The sequence below is a fragment of the Cyrtonyx montezumae genome, unplaced genomic scaffold (genome assembly GCF_038088225.1).
Source record: "Cyrtonyx montezumae isolate F1298 unplaced genomic scaffold, pur_monq_1.0 scaffold_1, whole genome shotgun sequence".
Classification (NCBI taxonomy): domain Eukaryota; kingdom Metazoa; phylum Chordata; class Aves; order Galliformes; family Odontophoridae; genus Cyrtonyx; species Cyrtonyx montezumae.
Window position 1 is genome coordinate 17916660 of NW_027071825.1, and position 22408 is coordinate 17939067.

General features: G+C 35.3%; 2 protein-coding genes across 2 annotated transcripts in view; one reads left to right on the top strand and one right to left on the bottom strand.

The window, feature by feature from the left end:
• The window catches only part of SLC30A7 (solute carrier family 30 member 7), a 508373-nt gene that overhangs the window by 210381 nt on the left and 275584 nt on the right, over positions 1-22408 (top strand). The gene's annotated exons all lie outside the window — the stretch shown is intronic.
• Positions 1-22408, bottom strand: part of OLFM3 (olfactomedin 3) — a 47095-nt gene that overhangs the window by 8854 nt on the left and 15833 nt on the right. The window contains exons 2-3 of the mRNA XM_065746594.1: positions 3868-4014; positions 1903-2058 (exon numbers count right to left, since the gene is read on the bottom strand). Coding sequence (XP_065602666.1) covers positions 1903-2058; positions 3868-4014 — 303 coding nt within the window. The remainder of the gene's footprint in view (positions 1-1902; positions 2059-3867; positions 4015-22408) is intronic.

Genomic DNA, 22408 nt, shown 5'->3' on the forward strand with positions numbered 1-22408 from the left:
TGACAAGGGAAGCAGAGCTTCAGAAGCCAAAGGCTTTGGTTCTGAGAAGCCATAAACTATCAAAAATCAAGGGTAAACCATGATGGAAGAAAATAAAAAGTTTGTAAAAATTCAGCAGAATAATGTGTTTAAGAGAATTAGAACTTACTCCTGATAAGTTTTATTCCAGATGAGGTATAATTTCAATAAACTCCATCAACTTTTTTGTGGAGATTAGTTATCTTATGCCCAGCATGAATGCTGATTTGACAGAAGTATGACCATGTGCTTATTGTGACCTGAATCAAATTTGCACTCTTTGGCTGTCATAAATATGGAACCACAACATTAGAACATCTTTCTGCAGTAAATATTATAAAGATGAATCAGGTGTTTTCATCAAAAATAAAAAACAAACGCAGTGTCATCTGACACTCACTATGGTTGCACAAGAACTATGGTGGCACAAGAACTAAATTGTATTGCAATATGAATGGATGGTAGACATATCCTAGCACTTTGTGCCTGCTGGTATATGAGGTAATGCTATATTAAGAATGAATTTCTTTGTCTCAGGTCAGATAAAGTACTGGAAATTTAGTAGATCAAATTTCAGAAAGCCAGCAGAATACTGTGTGATGTTGACCTTTCAAGTTATTCTATCATTTGATTGTTTAGAAATCTGTTTTGTCCACCTGTCAAACTGTCAAACAGAAGTTAAATGACTGACCAATACAAATATCGAATATTTAAAAGGTCAGTACTGCAGAAATCTACTACCTTTGATGTCATGCATCAGACAGTCAATTTAGATATTTTGTTCCCAAGGAAATTTGCAACAGGAATGCAGTATACGTAATGAATATATAATGACATTACACAAATGTGGTGGTGGTGTAGCAATGAGCAATAAAAGAAAAAAGCAGACATTTCTTACTGCCTGAAAATGACTGAATGGATATCCTCAAACTCTAATATATAACAAATGATGACAGAAAATATTTTTTTGGTAGTCAGATCATTAATGTAATAATTCCTGATATTACTAAGAGCTGTTTGGATATTCAGTATATCTGAAAAAGAAATTAGCTATGCAATTATTTAACATTGATTTTGTTTCATAACACGTAAAAATATATATTTGGTTAAAAATAGTTTAATCTGAAGAATTTTTTTTTCTTCCTGTCTTGCAGATTGGAAATATCAATTTAATATGCTTGGTGTTTGAAGAACATATTTTCTTCTTGTAGCTTGTTTTCCTTAAGAGTACTTCAGATAACTCTTTTCAGAGTATACAATGCTATTTTGTGAACTCTGCAAACCTCCTACTCAGGAAAAAGTTGGTTCGTGTTTTTTTCTTGTCATTAAAATTCCCTGGAAGTCTTTTTGTAATCACACAGATGTGACTGGGAATGATTGCCCTGCTCCCCTATCCCAAACTCAAAATAGCAAACCTTCAGACATGAAATTAGATCTTAATTGTACTGGCTAAAATTACAACAAGCGATTTATTAGAGGCTTTCTTTTCTTCAACTGCAGTAAATAGCAGGTAACAGAAAAAGTGCAGAACTCTCTACTTATTTGCTATTAGTTCCTTTGGATCTCCCCATTTATCACTGCATCTTGAATGAATAGAAATTTTTCAATATGACATGCACATTGATACAGAAAAAAAACAAAACAAAACAGGATTATGTTTCTAGTGACATTTCTCTAATGTTTTAATAATTAATAGTTACTTCCTAGCACAATTAAATTGAACAGAGCAAAAGATTATCATCATAAAGGAACTTTATTATGCTTTTCATTTTTAATGTTGCTCTTGTGTGAGCATTTCAAGCTGAGATCTTAGCAGTCCATGCATTGCTGCTTAGTACATTGCTGCCAGCAGGCTTTCAAAGTTATTGTTAAAATAAAACCTACTTGAAAATGCTTTGTCATTAATGTCTTCCGATCATCTTCAATTTGCCGAAACTTGGCCTTCAGCCCTTTCATTTGTGTTTCCATTTTTAAAACATACTGGAAATCCCTCTGAGTCCGTAGATTTAAAACTTCAATAGATTGGGACATATTCTGAACCTGTTAAAGAAGAACACTCTCTAAATGCATTTTTTGTTGCTTTACTTTTTATTCCTGGTTAGGTAGTTAGATGTCAGGCAATAAAATGTGCTTATAGCCAGGCTTTAGTTGTGAGCCATTTATACCACAGTATAAGTTTTAAACTTCATAACTGCATGACAGTACGAAATTTGGGAAATAGGGCTAACAGAGAAATAGCAAAAGTAAGATCTTAGAGCCATATGGGATTTTGATAGTTGTTTTGAGGTAGATGGGGAGATCTTTTCAACACCTCTTTTGATGGGCTGGAAAAAAACACTGTTAAGCATGGAAATCTTGACTGCTTTGTCTTCTGTGGTAGGTGCTGACTGTTCTTCAGTGTTATATGTAGCATGTTTTTAATTCCAGGCACTGCAGGAGGAGCAGGACTAAAATTTTTTGATAGGTTTTCTGAGTTCATTATGAAGTGCATTTTTAGCTAGTAGGTGCTGATAGAATAACTCATGAAAACATGAAATTGTCATGATGTAAGCTAGGATGCACTCATTGTTAAATTGGTGTTTGCTTGTGTTTTTATAAATGGGTATAAGATTAGAAGATTTAGCCAGTTGTCTTAATGGTAGAACAGCTTTTTATTTTTCCAATGAGAAGTAGTGAATGTACAGGCAACTGTTGCGTGTACAGCAAGTGACTTTGTAGCTATTGCTAGCACTTCCACTATAGTAAGGCAAGAACTTTCCTCTAGAATAAATTCTGTATTTTTAACAGCACTTATTAAGAAAGCAATGGGCTCACCAGTTGTAAAAATAAAATATTTTTCAAATGCAGTCATTCTTTTTTAACAAGTATTCTGCCTCCTTCCCCCTGTTTCAACTTTCCTCTGAGAAAGGGATTGTTAAGCTTTGAAAAATTTCTGAAACTACCTAGCTGCATGTCATGCTATGGACTTGGTCAAAACCTGAAATTAAGTCCCCGCTGAAATTCACAAAGCTTTTTGGAGAGAAAATCTGCAGGATCTGACACTATATTAACACTGGCATTATTTTTCTATAGCTGGAACAATACTGAAAAAATACAGTATGTTAAAAATATGTTTTTTTTTGTCTATGTTTTATGTTGCTTTCTGCTGCTGCTGTTCAACTCATCTATCTCAGGCTCTGATGTTATGCACTACAATAACTATAAACTTACTTACCTATGCAGAGAATGCAGGACAGTACTTTGTGTTTTAATGGTTGTAGCGTTTTTTTCATACAAAATAACACTTCACTAGTTATAGTATTGACAACAGTGGATGGTACTGGGAATAAAACTTGGGTTGTTTGGACAAAACTTGCATCACCAGAGAATGAAATAAATATTATTAAGTGAGGAAATAACTAAAAGCAGCTTAGCATGTTCCTCCTTTGTACAGCCTGCTTTGATCATGCTGTTGTGCCTGCATTTCATTATTATTTTATGAGAGGCAAGGAATAACCTTGAAAAGACATATAATTGAAGCAGAAGATGTAGTTCAAATCCTCCATCTTGTAACTTTTGACACAGGGCAAATCAGTCCTGACTTTGTTTAAGGAAAAGTTTTGGGAGGAATGCACAAGAGTAGATGCAACTCCAGTTTGCTAGGTTAAGTGGCTTGGTTTGGCAGAGGTGTGCTAGAATGAAAACAGACAAATTTGGATAAGCTCTGAAAACACAGATAGGGGATAGACCCTGAAGAAATAGTCCAGTTAGATAAGACTTTAGGACACCATATATATTGAACTTGGACAGAAAGGAGTGGATTTGTGTGGGAAATGTTTTGACCACAAGGAGTTCATTGGGCAGACTTACCTTCTCTAGCAGCTGTCTAAGCTGTCTGCTTTTGGCATCTCTTGAACACAGGTTTTGTTCAGGTGCAACAACAGTACAAATGCAGCGGCCATCAGGATCCTGGGCTGAACTATAAACTTGCCACCCTTCCTTGGGGCTAATTTGAGTCTGTAACACACAATAGTAATAATACAAATGAAGGGAACTGAATTGATTCTGTTGTTTGAAAACACTACTTATTTTTGGTTTACTTTTGCAGAATATATTTGCAGTGAGTTTCCTCCTAGTCATTGCTCATTATTTTCTTAACTATTTATACTGGTGATTGTGCGCAGAATTGTTGTGTCTCACACCTCTGTAATAGCTCTCCAGCAGAGTGCTGTGAGCGTTGTTTCGAGTGTGGATGAAAGCAGTTTCCTGCTTGGGATTCAGCACAAGCTGCTTGATGGAATTCTTTGCAGAGCAATGTTATGGTTTTTCATTAACAGAGAACAAATATGTCCTTTCAGCCTGAATAACTTTTGCTTTAGACTAATGGAAACAACAAAGACAGAAAAGAACAAATATAAAATCCCAAAGAGAGAGCACAGTATATGTGACTCATGCAGTAGGGAGATGGCTTGGAAATGGTTCTGGATGGAGGTTAGCAAGTTTACTTTTAAAGGTACAGAAAAGGAAACTATTCTTCATTGACTTCAGCTGTGCATGCACCAAAGGCTTGCTGCAACGTAGTGCTGAGAAGTGCCAGGTTAGTTTAGATGGAGGAAAATGATGGCAGGCATGGCATAGTGCAATTAAGACATTGAACTGTGCTTCACAGAGCACAGGACAGGGCAGTTCTAGAAATTCCTAGCATTCCTTTAAAATGCCTTTAAAGCTTGGGTGATACTTTGTGAAAGTGGTATCTCTCTGTTTAATGGCATTTATGGAAGCCTTACAGCATCAGAATGAGACAAAGGAGTGTAATTAGGTGACTGAACTTAGATGAAGGAAGGAAAACTAATGGACACCAGAAATATTTTTGTCTTTTTTTCAATTTGTAATTTAAAATTAATATTAAGCATTATTTTTTCCTAATGATACATTATTGACTACTGCATTTTTATAGTACAGCTGCTAATGGATAGCATTGAGATATTTCTGAACATGGTTGGAATAAATTACTAATTATACTATAAAACTGTACTAATTGTCAGCACAGAGAGTGATTATTAAAACTGGAAAGCTTCTGTTGATGCATAACAAGGAGTAAGTTGCATAACTCCTCACCTCAGAAAACGTGCAAAGTCTCAGGAGACTGAAATTAGAAGGGCAGGTAGCAATATTTTTCTGAGAATCGGTTCAGTGTTAGAGAAGAGTGAAATTTTTTTCTCTACAGTGACTATTTTGAGGAAGCCATGGAAGGTAGCAATGAACTCTTCTACTTTTGAGTTAAGTGAAAAAATCAGAGTTGTATTGTTACTCTGTTTTGCAAGGAAAAAAGAAGAAGGCATCCTAACATAGATGACTGTAAATAGCGGACAGCAAGACATGCCTTAGAATTTGCTAGAAAGGCATATCCAGTGCTAAATGATTCCACTTCTGTGATGTACTCACAGCCTTAATTTTGAGGGCAAAGGGAATTTAATTTAACACGTGTACAACGGTAGGAGTCAAACAAACAGTGAGAGAAGTAGTTTAAATTGGTTTTGAGCAGCTAATAAAACTTCAGGCTGGAACTGAATCTCATCAAAGCTGGTAACCCTTGCAAAGTGTGAGCTCTGTTCACTACACAAGTTTCTATGTTTCTGTGTAGAACTGATTCCCAGACAGCATGGTCATGTACAGGAGCAAGCTTTTGTTGAAGTTCAGGAACCTAGAGCTTGTGGTAAGTCCTATAGGACAGCAATACTCAGTATGATTTGTGCACAAATTGTGATATTTGTGATATCTATGTTTAAATATATATTTAGGTTTTATTGCATTGGTAAATGAGTTCTATGTAGTGGAGAATGGATGAGGCAGCAGCATCGTGCACACTCCGTAGTGAAGCAGTTATAGTCTGGGGTGTGTTGTCAATGGTATATTCTAATGGTATAATGTGTCTCTGTCTGGTTAGTCTAAAAAAAAAAAAAGATTATTGATCAACTCAACCTAATTATGTCTTCATTAAAAAAAAAAAATCTCCCAGAAAAAGACCTTCAGGCACAGTTTGAGTGTCCTGTGATGGACTGCAGAGAGGAATGCTGAGGTCACAATCCCAGTTTAGGCTGCAATTCTTTCTGGTAGTCTGTGTTTACCTGTATTTTTGCCATTAGGATTCCTTCATTGAGTAGGATGGGTGATACAATCACAGACTAAAATAAGCATGTATGGGTAAGTGCTTTTCTTTCCTTTATTATTTTTCTTCTCTTTGCCCTGATGGTGAAAACAGTCATGCCACATGGGGAAAAATCCAGCAGGCATCAAAACCTGAGGAGAGCTATTGAATCTACTCTTCAAACACCTTACTGCTGGCAGGCCTCAGAAAACAAACAAGGGAAGAAATAACAACTGGGGAACAACAGTGATAATAAATGATGCTAGTTCTTGGAAATCTGGAGAAAACAGAGGAGTTTCTTCCAGGTCTGCATTAATCTGGCTTGGTAGGCTGCTGTGCTATGCAATCACTTACCTCAAAAAGTTTTGCTTCTTTTCACTTGCACTTGTAGATTCTCTATAAGAACCATTATAGTGTCTCTGTTGTTACTAGTGAAAGGACAAATGGCAACATGTGTACTTCATATAATTGCTTAGATACGGACAGTATTTGTCAATTTGTCCTGCAACTTCAGTCCTGGCAGTGCTGATGAGGAACCCTGTTCCCCTGACCCCACCTCTCTGTATGATTGTTCCAGTTGAGAGTGGAGAAAATGTTTGTGAAGATGAGGAGGTTTTACTTTTATTTCTTGGTATGAAGTATGACATTTCTGAGCTTTATATATTCTAGAAGAAAACTTCTGGAGCACTGCTTACACTCCTCCACTGCTTACACTGCTTGCTTTTGTGCCAAAACCCACCTGACGGAGGATGGTATTTTTTTCCACTTGACAGGTGTTGCCAAGCTCAGATAATCAGGATGCTATGATTGTGTCCCTGGCTCTCCTGTTGCTCACAGTACTTCTCTTGAAATGTGAAATGTGTCTGTAAACCAACGTAACGAGAGCAAAGTGCATTAATGAAGTAACACACAGGAGGCCTTTGTGTAATTTGCGTTCTTTTGGAGTGAAGGGCAGCACAGCAATTCACACTGCTTGGAATCTGAACGTCAGCGTATATAATGATAGATGTGTGTATGTATAATTATGTACGCCTACATGATATAGTAACTAGGGTAAAAACCTCTAAGCTACTCAACTGCAGCTTTAAACTTGGATTTAAAATAGATAGAGAACTTTATTTCTTGTTATATCATATTGCTACCTGTACTGTAGTTCACAGGGCATAAGTTAGATTGAAAGAAAATAAAATGGAGTTTTTCCTCATCTGCTCAGCTTTGTGCTGCTCTGACACTTAACAGAATTGTTTCTTACAACATAAGTAAGTTTAAAGTAGCAGCATCTAAATCCTAAATGTGGTGACTTTCTGCAATAATACTTTTCCTGCCTATGTATATTCAGTTAAACACTGATTAATAAATACATTATCTTTGTTCACAACAAAAAAATTAAGATCTGAGCATAGTAATCTTCTGTACAAATAATGAAATTTACATTTTACATAACACACTGTTATATAAACATCTGATTGCAGTTAAAATATAGTGGTTCACTAAACATTTAAAAAATTATGTTCCAGATTAACTTATGAATACCAGTATGATGTTCCCTGTTGTCTGATTAAATGCTTGATTTTTAACAGTTTTTGTGAATAGCTAATCACAGGTTTTCTGTATGTGCTCTTTAACAGATGCTGCTATACAAGAGCATCAACCACCCAAAATGGTATTTGTGTCATTTATAACTTGCCTTTCTAAATTTTTGATATCCAGCCTCCTAGTAAGGATTCTGTTTTGTTTCTAACAGCTATTTATTTGTTTGACTGTGCTTTGATAAGGAAAAATAAGAAAGAGTCAGACTCCTTGTGTATTGTAGTGAATAGCTAATATATAGCAGTATTCAGACAAAAATTAACATGAAATCTGCACCTGAAATCTGTTTTTCTTCATAATGCACTACATTTTTCTGGAGCAGTAAACAAAAGAAAAATGTCTAGGCAAATACAATGACACTGCTGTGCTATTTTTAGCATTCTACCCTCAAGATGAAAACATTTCTTTGTAAATATTTAAGGATGTTACTTTATAATCTCTTTTTCCATAGTAAGAACACAACATGCTCACCAACGTGAAGATTTATGATGCCCAAAGAGTAGCATGCATTAAGTGATGATAAGAAGGTTAGTATTAAAAAGATTTACAAAGAGGCAACAGAGTAAAGCTTTTGCTAGCACTTAAATTCTAGTTCAGCATTAAGATGGCTTGGAACACATCACAGCTACTTACTAGAGTATCTGAAGTGGATATTCTGGAGATATTTAGTCCTATCAGAGATGGGAGAGTTTGGGACATCCAGTTAGAGATCATTGCCATGGTACTAAGAGCAGCACCAAGCTTCAGCAGTGGAGGACTCATTGCTGTGGAGCTAATGAGTTTTCATAGTGACTGATTATCATCCCGATGCAGGCTGGCAGTGAGAGGCGGGACTGCAGCACACAGCAGCCACAGCGTGAATGGAGAGCACAGAGCCTAGATTGAATCATCCATTAAAAACTCAGATCCTTATTTGCTCTCACTAACAAATACTCTAGGACTATTCATTTACTACTTTTGTCTACAATACTGATCTTGTGCTTAATAATCCACTTAATAAGCTGTCTCCTTAATAGTCATTGCAGTTTACAGTGGGAGATGGGATGGGTGAATTACCTCTTCATAGGTGCTAGAAAGTCAATTAGCACTTAATTGGTTTAGTCATTGCAGAATTGTATGTATCCTTGTCTGAAATTCAAAAGCGTAGTCACAAAACCAAACAGAAACAATCCCCCACTCCCCATTACTCCCGTGGCAGAAATGTGCTCAGGAGTATTTCACAATCTGCTACAGGATCTGTACATGTGTCAGACAGAAGGGGGAGAGCTGACTGCCTGCCCACGGAAATACAAAAGTATTCTCAGAAACCTTTCCAAATATTCCTTGATTTGTTGCTCTCACAGAAATTAAAAACATCAGTAACTTTATAATTTGAAAACATTGTTACTACAATAATTGTTCATAAAAGAGCACTGAAGTAGTAAAGGTTCCTATTGCTCAGTGTTTCTGTTAGTGTGTAAGTAAAATACCCTACTGAGAATTACTGTGTTACAGGGCTGGCAGGCTCTGTATGTCTTCACTGCCATTTGGGTAGGAATAGAAAACAAACTGGGTTGCTCATATAGCGTTTGGAGGCTTCTTTTGGCTCTAATCTGCTGTTAAATCTGCTCTTCTCTAGTGCTGTTGATCTCCACGGTCAATAGCAATTTTTCTTTTTCAGAAAGTTAGCAACTGTAGGGAAAAAAAGCACACAGAAAATGAGTGCAGAATTTCTAAATCACCGTGCTGTTGAGGTAGTTAGAATTTTTTTCTAAGTATTATTTTAAAAAGAAGAAACAATGAACAAGGATCTCTAATGGCTTAAAAAATTGCAGAGAGACAGAATACTGTATTTGATCCCAGAAGTAGTCATGGATTTGGTGTGTTTCTGAATTTGGACTGTCTGCACTAACATTTCAATTTCATTTCAATAATTAAATTGAAGTGGTTGCCCTTTTATAAGAGAATGCAATCACAAGCACATTTATTAAACTTCCTATACTCCTGCAAACAGTTTTATTGGCCCTCAGAGCTTGTGCATCACGCCAAGCTTTTCCAACATTCATTCAGAATTACTTAATTATTGTCATTTATTGAAAACATATGGAAAACTAATTTTTAGAAAAAGAAATAGAAAATCACATTGGAGACTGCCATGTGATTTTATAAGGGGTCCTCAAGCACAAAGATTCAGTAACAGAATACACAGTGAAATTCTCTGCATCCCAAAATGTAATATTTTCTCTGAGTTCCACAGTAAGGTGAGCTGCTAAATGCTTTAAATACTAAAAAAAAAACCAACCATAATTCACTGAAGAGTTACATTTGACATTTGAGAGAATGAGTTTATTTGCATTATATAGATGCTGCACAGCAAAATAAGCTTTTTACTAGTTTCCCTAAATAAATAAACGTGACAGCAAAAATCAGTTCACTCATTGAACTGAAAACCTGCTGACATGTGACTGATGGTATTGCTCCTGGATACTTCTTTAAAGATAGCGTAGCAAGAGATGCTCCTCCAGGTTTCTTAGCTGCTTCTAATTACAGATTACCATACAAGTGATATCTGGATTCCCATGGTGCTGAAGTTAGATCTGCTGTAAGTGCATGAGGCTTTAAAGCACATCAGCACTGCAGTGCAGTGATGCGATTGTAGAGAGAGATGTGTTTGCTAAAGCAGCCTCAGCCCAGGGATTGATGTTAGGGTAGTTTATACTGGAAAGCTGCAAGAATGCTTTTCTAGGAAATTAGATATTTGATGACTGTGTTCTATGCTGCTGCAAATTGAGTGCTAAACCTGGGTTTGCTTATATAGGCTGTACCTTTCTCCTAGACACGGTCTTTACTTGTGCAGTACAATATTCAATGTACTTTATAGTTCTCAATTGATGCACCCATTTGTCAAACAACTACTGCTTCAGAGTAGTACTGTGAGGGATCCTAACGGTGGGAACAAAACATCTGTTTCCTAAATAATGGAAATGCTCAATAGGACTGTATTTTATTTTTGTTCTCATTAAAATTGTATAAATGTCTTAAAACAAAAAAACCAAAAAAGACCTTTCTGACAAGAATGTAAAGCTTTGAAATCATTTTAGCTCTATTTTGCCATAAATATTTGGGGAAATATCTGGAAGTCTTAGTGAGAAACATTCCTGAAATTGTATTTAAAAAATCTTTTCAGAAACCGTGAAATAATTGAAGAGTTATTCTCATCTAGATTGGATATGGGGACAAAACTTATGACCTATGCTTCACATCCTTTTTATTTTCTTTTATTTTATTACTAAAAAGTGCAATTCCACACTTCCAATCCTGCTAAGAAATAGTTTTCCGAATAAAAATTAGAAAGCAACAATGCGCCTAAAATCAGAACATTACTCTTCTAAAATAAATTATTGTGAATTTCTTATTGGTGTTTTTTTTGTTTTTTGTTTTTTATCTGAATTAAGTTAGTGAAATGCAAAATATGTATACAAAATGGCTACACATGCCATAATTCTATCTCATGTAGGAGCATGTGAGTCTGTAATAATTTCAATGTTTTCATCTAAGTTGCCTGAATACAAGTTCTATAATATTCATGTATTATATTATAAATTATTTGGAAAAAGTAAGGACATTTTATAAATACTGCATTTTATTGTTATTATGGAAGAAGTTTGAGGCTCTTTTAGTTGCTGACGATTTACTTCAAGATTGTTGCATTTTCATTTGGATTAAATTATGTCTAATGTAAATGAGATTGCAACTCAATGTTGTTATCACAGCTGAGATGTGATAAACTTAATACGATAAAAAGTAGTTACCATCAGTGTTAGAAATATCAACAAAGTAAATGGCCTGAAAGTCATCAGTACGTGAACACACATAAATGCATGAACAAGTTTAATGATGTCTCAGGTGGAGGAGAAGGAGCAGTGATTGTAAGAAAGAGGAAACAGGAAGGATCAGGAGTGGTCACTTAAAACACAATTCTGAGCTGATGTGTGGGTTAATGAAAAAAAAAGTCTACTCCAAAATAGTTCATAGAATTCAAAATCATGTTCATAGGTAAATGCTACAATAAAAAAAAAAGTTTTATTTGCTACGAAAATATATTAATTTCTACATTAATACTTTGGTTAAAACCTTGCATTTTATGCGGAAAGATCAAAGTGCTTCACACTTTAGTCTCATTTCTTAAATAGCTTCCTTTGAAGAAGTGTGAAGTCAATAACCTTAAGCCTCAGTAAGTCAGTACTTTGATGAGTTACGTTTACAGTTAGCTTGTGCACAGACATCAAAGCTTCCCTTCATACTGTGGTCTTCTGTAGTGTTTAGTTGCTTCATCTTCATGTCATAAGTTCTAATGGTGACTTAGTAGAATGCCAAATTTAGAAACATGTCACTGCAATAGTCTTGTTCCTGGGCACGGTTGGTTTTTCAGGTAAGATGAATGTGTGTATAAGCTAAAGCTCTTGGAACGTGAATAGCAATTAAAATTTTCAGTCCACCTTCAGCACATGAAAGTGCCTTTCTCCTTTCTATTCAATTCCAGTTTTATGGATTTAGAAACCCTGAGAAGTCTCGAGCTGTTGCTTCTAATGCTACATTTTTGTTAAGAAAAACCTTTGGCTTTGCAGTGTCACTTGAGTGGTAATAGCCAGGTTCTATGAGCAGATGGAGAGTCAAGTGTCTTTTCTGGATAACATCCTTTCACCAGCCTCACTTTTACATCTATAGTGACATTTCCCAGTCAGGCATCTCCACTGATGGTACATGTGAAGGCTTAGTACAAGTCTGTTCTGTCCCTGCCCATGCTCTCAAGGTGACATCCTTTACGAAATGGCCTTGGTTATCTGCTTGGTTTTTTTTTTTTTTTCTGGTTTAAGGATAACTCTTACTCCCTTTGAATGAAAGAAGAAGTTCTTATAGAACATTTTCATATAAGTAGGCATAGTTCATGATGTGAATTGCTGGAAATGAGGAGGCTGAGCAGTGTGCATGAGGAAAGTTGGATTTTAATTGAAAGAGGTGGGCAAAAAGTGCAGGAAAGACTAGTTGAAGTGAAAATAAAAGTTTTTTTTTCTTTTTTTCTTTTTTTCTGAATTTTCAGTAACATTTATATTGTATTCAGTACTATCTTACAAGCTTTCCCTTCAGATGTGCTATATATAATGGTTCTAAAGGGAGAAAAAGAATTCAGTAGAATCTCTCTTTTCTGTTCTCTTTATTTCTCTGGGTGATATAGTTTATTCATGCTCACTTAAAAAACTTTTTTTTTTTTCCATAAAATACAAAGAGACATCTGCTTGGAGGATGATGAAAAATTCTGCTGAGAATCCTTATCCTCTCAGCAGAGACAGATATTCTGCAGGCTTTGGAGAACCTCAGGGTGCCTTCTCTTGACACGAAGAGTCACAGAATGAGCCAGTACAATGCTGTAAGCTCCTGGGCCTGGCATTGCTTGGGCTTGACATGGTACTGCAGTTTGTGTTCTTTTGTTAAGGAGCTGCATATAAGGATTTATGTATAATCTTTCCTGTGATAATCCTCATGTTTAATGTTTTTGATCACTTGTAATTTTTTTCCCATTCTCAATATATATATAATGCTATTCAGGAAGGGAACAAACCTCAGTGCTTATACGCAGCTGAGGTAACTGGCTTTCCCTTAGGGTAAATTTTAAAAGGAACTTGGTTCTCAGGTATTCAGAAGCTGAAATTCAGTGTGAAGTAAGAGCACAGCACATAATCCTGGAGATAGGCTAGAGCCATGAAAATCAGTGAATCTGGTGTAATTCAATGAACTCAGTGCTTTGGGTGACTCTGAATGCAACTGTGTGTCAGAAAATAGAGATGAGGTATTTATTGAGAACAGCAGCCATCTCCACCCTCTGAAAGTGGTTGGTCTAACTGAACTGTCTTGAGATTGGGCAGCCAGTGCTTACTGGAACTGGCCCTGTTTTCTGAAAGTCAGGGGTGAATTGGCTAGGGGATCAAATGGCAAATGTTTAAAGCTTTGGTAATCCTGTGTCCGACGGAATGATCTGCTTCAGAATATCAGAATAGTTGAACTGCAAAGAAGGACAGATATGAGGAAGGAATAGATATTTATATCCAATGTTAAAGTAATTAGAAAATCATGTGTACATTACAAGCTCTGGGTAAGGTACTTTTCCAGGAAAGGGGCCTGATTTGTCATTCTATAATGTATCAAGTGTAACACAGAAGTAATTACAACTATCTAGTTTGCCAAGGTTTACCTTTTCTGGTATTAAATAAGTTACAGACTACAAAATCATTTTTTAAAGGCACTGAGGGGTTAAACCATGAAAGTAAAGATGATTAAGATGAAACTGGAAAAAAAAAAGAAAAAAAAAGATATATCTTAGCCAATTTATCAAAGCAGTGGTGTTGAAGCAATTAAATAGCAATAAGAAAGTGCCATCATCCATCATTGTTAGCTTTGGAAATCAGTTTTAGGTTTATAACTAGGATAAAGTGATTTAAAGTCTCTGAAAAAAAAGACTGTGTGACAGAAATAGGAGGTGACTGAAGAAAATATTGCAGAGGTTGAGTAGGAAATGGGAGCCTGAAGAAACTGCATTTCATGGATGCTTCTTTTTCTGACTTTTCACTTTTGGCGGACTAGCAAATTATTATTTGTTTTCTTACAAATATACCACATAGAATGCCACAAATGAGTGATTCCAGAGAGAGCCCACCTCAGCCAGTGCTTTGGGATAATAATATTGGTCATTTTCAGGCTAGATGAATGTCATTGGACTGTTTGCAAGAAGTAGGTGTTTTTCCTTTACTAAAATATTATGTAGGGGAACAAAAAAATGTGAAAGTACTTTCTCTAACTTGAAAACATGCTTTCTCTATGGAATTTTTTGCTGTCTGTGTTCTTACGTCTTACAAGGGTTCTTGCAAGGAGGGAAAGGGTCATAGGAGCAAGGAAATCACAGATACTAGTGCATTCCTTAAGTCAGCAGTCAGCAATAACAAGAAAATTTGCACAATGCATAAACAGTGACAGATGTTTTAAAGACATAGAATTCGTAAATAGAAATAATATTAATAAAATCATTGACTAGCTGTTGCATCTTTTCTCCCATTTCATAAACAGGAAACAGACTTAGGAAACAGACTTCTGCAGATTTAAAATTTGATGCAATGGATAACCATTTCAGGCTGAAGGCTGTTAATAATACTTTTTTTTCTAAATTATCCCAATTGAGAGCTGTGCTTCTTTAACTACCACTTGCATATTTTACAGATAATATAAGCCATTTCCTGAAAGGAACTTCAGCAAAACCCAGCTTGAATTTATGCTGCGTTATCATGGAAGAATATGGACTGTTCAACTGTGCTAAATTTCAGATCTGGATTAAATGAATTAAATGGCACTTTTGCTCGTTATAGTCAACTAATCACAATCAGTGACTGGCAAAACATGAACTGTGTGATTTGCCCAAGAGACGTGACAGTTTTTTGTCTTGGATAAATTACTTGATTAAGCTCTGCCTCTGGACATTGAGATTTCTGATTCATTGATCAGTACTAAGAGATAAATTATGAGATGAAGGAAACTCAGTAGAGAAAGTTAGTGATGTGCATGTTTTTACATCTGTAGTATGACAAATTAAGAATGTTCTGGATTGGTAATGGCCAAATGCTTTTCCGCTCTGTAAAGTGGTTGGACAGCTGCAATTCTGTCTTCTTGATGAGAATAGATGTTAGCAACCTAAATACAATAAATGACCCTCCCTGAAAGGAAGAAGAAAGCTTTAGGTAGCTGGAGCTATATCAGTAATAGCCTCTGGTGGTGCTGAAGTTCACCAGAATGAATAGTATCTACCTTTGATGATGTATTTTTATTTAAAATTGAGAACTGCAGTACTGTTCTTAGTTTCTGAAAATCTCAAAACAAACAAACAAACAAAAAAGAATGATCTTCATATTAGTTATTATCTAAACTAATGGATTAGATTTAAAAATTTAATTTCTGATTTTATTTTCAGCATTTAACAAAAAAAAATTTTTTTTCAAAATATCAAGTATGCCAGCATCGTACCAGGTCATTAGCATAACTGCTGTGACTCTGAAGCTGGCTCTCCTGAGAACAATTTTTTGGAATCCAAGAAGGTGATATGCAAAGACTTAGATTACATGCCAATAACATTAATCAGAAAGTAATTATACTGCTTACTAGATGAGTTGCTACAGCTAGAAGAAACAGTCAGGCTTTGGATTAGTACCAAGTAGCTGAAATAGTAGCAGAAGTTGCCACAGAAGCAGTAACAATCATCAAAAACATTTACTAAGTTTTGAGATTGTGCTTGCTAATTTGAATTTGAGAATGAGCTCATGTTCCCAAGAAATCTTTGAATATATTTTTTCCCTAGTGATGTCAAACAGTGGGAGTAGTAAAAGACGCTAGATCTCATCACAAACTCTGATATATTTATTATATTATTATGGCTGTAGCTACAGTACTGCTGCAGTGTGGAAGCCAGAGCTATGCTTGCTGCTGTTCCTTAGTCGTGTCTATAGTGGGCTTCAAGTACTTTCTTTGAGGTCACAAAATACAAGTAATTAGCTTTAACAGTGGTACTTGGAAAATAGGCTGCTTTAGAATTGCAGTACATTTGCAAAGTAATCAAAGCTTAACTATTTGGAAATGCATTGAAAGGGAAGTAAATTTTGTTGAAATTGGTGAATTGATTTCTACTATACAAACAATTAAGTAAGGACTGTATATCAAGCTGATAGAGGTGCAGAGAAAAATGGAATTTCAGGAACAGAATAATGCAAGGATATACAGATAGTGTTAAAAATCTGTAATAATAAATCTCTTAAGAATCTCTGGGAAAAAAAAAAAGTGTTATGGTGACACAGAAGCAAATTGTTCTATTTGAATTTTTCCCAGGCCAGGGGAACTGAAAGAACAAAGTGATCTGGGTAAATGCCTTACACACAGATGTGAAAATGGATGAGAAGTTACAGTTGTCATAACAAAACAAAACTGGCTGCAAGGAAAACTATTGGAGACTGCCAGAAACTAGTATGGGTGGAATACTAGATTGTGTGTGGTGAATTCTCAAGTGATAGTTGACCATAGAGAATGTGGCTTGAGATTTTTTTTCTATCTATGGAGATCTTGTTAAATGAGTTTGGTATAAGAAGAAACATTTTGGAATGCTTTTAATTGTGTTGGTATGTTAAAAAAATAAGACCCTAGTTTACGGCAGAAAGCTTTTGAATCAGAACATTCCATATATACTCAGTGGTTTATTAGTAATATGAATGGATATTCTATGGTGAAAAGCAAACTTTCCTTTCAAAGAGATTAGAATAAAAACCAGCTTAGACGTTTTAGTTCTTCTGAAAAATTGGTAGACTTGTAAAATACTTAGTTCATTATGCAACAGGATACTGGATGTAGCCATACTGTAAATGCAAAATTGAGCCTGTGGGAATGGGTTAGGGACTGGGAAAGCAGACCACAAAAACACACTTGCTGGCAACATTCAAGCAATCTTGTTTTATTCTGAAATCTAATAGCCTGTTTTGCTGCTGACAAAACATTTGTAGTTTGTTTATTCTTAAGATACATATTTGAGCTGTTCAGAAGTTGATTACAGTGTGTTTTTTGGTTCTTCAGACTTCATGGTTATGGTTTGTTAATATAAGTTGCCAGATTCTTACCTTAGCAAACTGTTTCCTTTAACTCTTATCAGTGAATTTAATAAATGATACAATGACTTTGTACAGATTTAGAACTTATTTTCATACATGTGAGTAGTGTGTAGAACACTCCTGTAACATAAATTAGTTTTCTGTCCTGCAGTTTGCTTTATGTTTAGAATAACTGATTTCAGAATAAGATTCCCAGATCTAGATCTCTCTTCAGTTCTCTGAAAATTTAGACCTGGATCCAGATTTTCCATCTGCATTAAGAAAGTGTGGACTTATATTTGCCAGTGACCATCCTAGTATGGATTTCCTAATACTTCCTTGAGAAAAACTGTATAACTAATTTTGCCTACGTGTAACTAATTTTGAACTGTGCAGTGTGTTTAGAACTGACAGCAAAACATAAAAAAGTATCCCAAACAGTGTTTCTTGATGACTTTCATTTTGACTACAAATTCCCAAGTGTATACAGTAAAATCTCATGTGTTTAAATCCCTTGAGATGATTGTCACTCCCAGAAACAAACTAAATATGTTGCATTTGTAAATTTAACTTGAAATGTACAGGAAATGAAATGATGATAAGAGTAGGGCTATTTTAAACTGCTTTTAGTGAGTTAAAATAGTATTTAATTCAGAAGATACTATTTCTGTGTTACTGCATTTTAATATTGTTCCAGACTTGGTAAGGGTGCTAGAGCCAAGTGAAATTAGTATAGGAGTGAAATTTGGGAATCAAGAGCTTGAAGAGATAAATTGCAAGAATGGATACATTTCTTGATTTGACTCAACAGTTGGGTATTAGAATTCAGATGCATTAAGTATGCATTCAGAAGAGAGAAAATGGAGTTTTTAGTGCAGCTTGCTGGGCAGTCATGAGAATGTAATGATAGTGGCTTTTTAGTAGGGTGAAAATATCCCAGTTTCTCCAAAGACTAATCTGGCTTAGCAATGCAGGCCTTCTGATTTCAGTCTAATACTTCACAAGATGCTTCATTTTTCCTTATGTAATTAATTGGAAACAACATTGTTTGTTTGCTAAACAGAAGACAAGATAAAACAGGCCCTGACATCTACATGTGAAGAATTTCCAATTCTAAATATTAGATAACTGTGGAGAAGATAATGAAACATATTACCCATCACTGAAACAGTCTGGAGAAAATTGGCTGAAATGACAACACAGACCCTTTAAAAATGCATTAGAAGCTGAAAGGACTGACAGTTGGGAATATTGCTGTATTGGATAAGAAAAATATCCCTGAAGGACAATATGGCTTATCAGATGTTGGAGAACAGATGATAAATTCCGTATTACTTACAGCCATTAATTATGCTGAGGGCATATGAACTGCAATGCAACTATAACACAGTATCTTGTTTTATACATTACAAATGTAACTATTAGGATAAAAGCTTTCCAGTGTTCTTCTCAGACATTAACACACAAAGTCAGTATTCAGTAACTATGAGTAGTCTAAGACAATTCACAACATGTATTTGTGCTGTAATTTATTTGGGTTTGTGACACAGCTTGCAATTTGTTGTAAAAGTGAGAAAAAAATAACAAATGCCACGTAGGCTAAGATTTATGTGATTAAAAGAAACACTAGAGAAGAGGAAGGGAGACAGGATTACCCCAGTAAAAGTAGCTTATTAAAATGGAAATAAATTTATGGAGTAACAGAATATCCTGAGATTTAATTGATAATTCTTTTCAACTAGAGGCAATCGAGGTAAAGAAATGAGAAGCAGTAGGAGTATGAGCTTGCAGCAATTAGTGAAACATAATTATGGAGAGCTAAATGAGGTAATTTTCATTGTTCCTTATTTTAGTGACCCTTTTAAATAAGATTTTTCCTCAATCTAGTATAGTATTCCCACTAGGTAATATATTAACAGTCTTCCAGAATAAAATTACTGTAGCTGGAAATGGAGCTCTTTTACACTGAGGGTGAATGAATTGGATGAGTAAGAAATAAGGCTGATATAATTCAAGAAACAGACACTTTCTGGTTTCTGTTACAATGTGTTGGGACTCTCAAGCTGTCCTGAGCTGGCTGAAAAAGAATGCCTCAGCAGGAAGAGATCTCTAGCCTGTATAATGTGGCTCTCTTGCTCACTGTCTTCCTGGACTTCTGAGATGATCACTTGTTGGCATTGCAGGCTTCAGCCAGCTCTGATTTATGTTGTGATGAGCAGGTTCTCCTGGCAGCACCAAGATTTCAGTAGTGCAAGAGATTTATGGATATGTTAGTCCTTTTTCTACAATCTTTTACTGGGTATGTCAGTGGTTCCTGAAACACAAATCTGTAATCTTTAGGATATTGCAGCAAAAATGGCAGTTCTAGTGCTGAAATACAGTTTAGAAGGAGTGCTGTGTTACTCTGTCTTCTGAGTTCTTTAGAAGTAGTAAAGGGGTCTGCACGTTACTAAAAATCTTGTGTACGGTGGTGCTTTTTGATATTTTTTATTCCCTGCATAAATTACACTACCCAAATCTCATTTAGTTTTATTGAAGCATAAGGAGATTCAAATATGAATAAAATTTTCTATGAATAGTACCCAATTAAACCTCTATTACTGCAATGAGCAACTGGAGAGATTTTCTTGCTACAATTTTATTGTATTTCGTGAATGAAATTATGGTAGGAAGCCTGTTTGGAAATTGCATAACTACATTTTAGAGTTTTGTAAAATATAAAAATTTCTAAAAATATAAGGCATTGTTATCACCTAATACACTGTTATTTCAATATCAGGTGATCAGTTATCATTGACTTTAAAGATATATACTCCTGTTTGGTTCCTGAACCAGAAGCACATCTCTCTGGACTGCAGGAAAGTCATGGTTTTGTACTCTGATTTTATTTTAAATACTTTATAAGGAATACCTTTTTGTAGTTGTATCAGTTCTATTGAAGAAATTAATAAACTTAGAAGTAAGCTAACCCATAAAGGGAACATAGAGAATGCCAGCTATGTGTGTGCTCAGAATGAAGTCCTTGAACTTCAGGCTGCACAGTTTACACCACTTACCACACACTGACTGTATCACCATTTTTCCTCTCTTTTCCATAGCACAGCATTTTAGATCTGCTCCTTCCAGCTGGCACATTCCATCAGGTACCCCAATGCATAGTTGCAAGTTATGAGTGATAAATCTAACTCTTAAATTATCAATTTGGAAAGGTTATTTTAGAGACTTTAGAGCAAACGGAGAGAGCTGTATGACATAAGTCTTTCTTAGTTTGAGGGAAATTGGTTTATTTTCAATTTAAGAACAAGGTCTCATGACCTTTTCAGCATAGAGCAGACATGGATAATTCATTTCAGCCATATTTCTACAATGGCAGAGGACTCAGAGTTTATAAGAAAATGTTCTTTTTTTTTTTTTTCTTTGAATTAGAAATAGCATTGCATCATCTGTGCGTTTTCCTAAAATTATTAAAAATAAATTCAAACCAAAGGTACCCAAGAACTGGGATACACTGCTTAGAGGAACTTTGTTGCTTTTAACAGTAGATATGCTTAAGTGTTGGTTAAATTCACAGGTGATCAGAGTGATGCAGATATTTTAAATATTCAGATTTTCAAGAACAGATTAAATTAATCTTTGACCTTTGCTGGGTTTATTTTCTATTTTCTGTTGATAGTTTGGATGAAGAAAAAGACTGCAAAATATGCTTCTGGGAAGAGGAAGATTAAAAAAAGAAATCTGAAGTACCTGAGAAACTTTCTCTTTTCATGTGAAATGGAAAGGAAAAAAAAATACCCCAAAATGCATACTATTAAAATGATCTTTACTCTTAAAGTGCAGCAGAGCAGCAGAAAGTGTGCTCTTCTGATAAAGATGACAAGAAAACAAGACATAAAAGTCAGGAACAGAAGTCTAGCTTCTGGCCACGCCTCTTGGCTTTTCTTCAAACTAGTTGCTTAATACATTTTGATTCTTTTTAACACTCTTTGATTCTTGTGTATCTTTTCTTTGTGTTTGCTTGTGAGCTCAGGCTGTGAACTGCAGAGACAGAGTAATGAAGGTTAATGGAGCTCTCAGATTCATGTAACTCATATGAATTAGAAATAACTTCTGAAACAGAAGAGGCTCAATAGCATCAAATCTAAAAATACTTTGTGCAGAATTCATAATGGACTAAATAACACTTACAAACAGCTGCAATGTAATTTTGCCAAACTGGGAAAAAATAAATGCCAAAGAAATGTCAACATGAACAAAGGAAGGATCCCTCCCATTTCCCTTTTAAAATATTTTTTTCTACATTATTCCTTTAGTAGGAAGATATGGCATAAGTACAGAAAGAGGAAAAAACATGCAAAACCAAACAGCTCTGGACCAACCCCGTTTTCCTTCCATTGATAAAAGAATATACATTCCTGAGATCTCTCTTCATTTGTCAGACACACAAACAGAATTCTTTCCATTATTTAGGTAAACACTGCAGGCCTTACAAACTTAGAATTATATTGTGAAATCAACTGTGTGCCTGCTGAGAAAATAAGGAAAAATGCATTCTGTTCCTTCTATAGAAAAGACTATGCAGATTTTCAAGCAGGGAAGAATACAAGAATAAATACAGCCTTGCCTTTTCTCTTCCCAAGATACCTGCCACTGCTAAGGAGCAAGTGTGACAAGAATAAGATTTTTTTTCCTTATACTAATAGCAATAATTGACATCATTGAGAGGAAAGGGGAAACAATGGTTTCATTGTGCTGCATTCATGTAAGGGTACAGCAACTAAATGCTTATTAAGAACTGCATCCTGAGGGTATAATATAGATGACCTATATAGTTTCCAAAGGCTTAATCTTACAAAGCAAGGAAGAATGCTCTTATATCGTCTGGAAATGAATTTTACTCTACACAGTGGAAAAGCTCAAAGGGTTTGGAACCCATATTTCCATAAGAGATCAATTTGTGTCACTTGGCAAATAATATACTGAATTTTTATCCTTTCAGTCAGTAAAGAGTAGTCAAATTTTACAT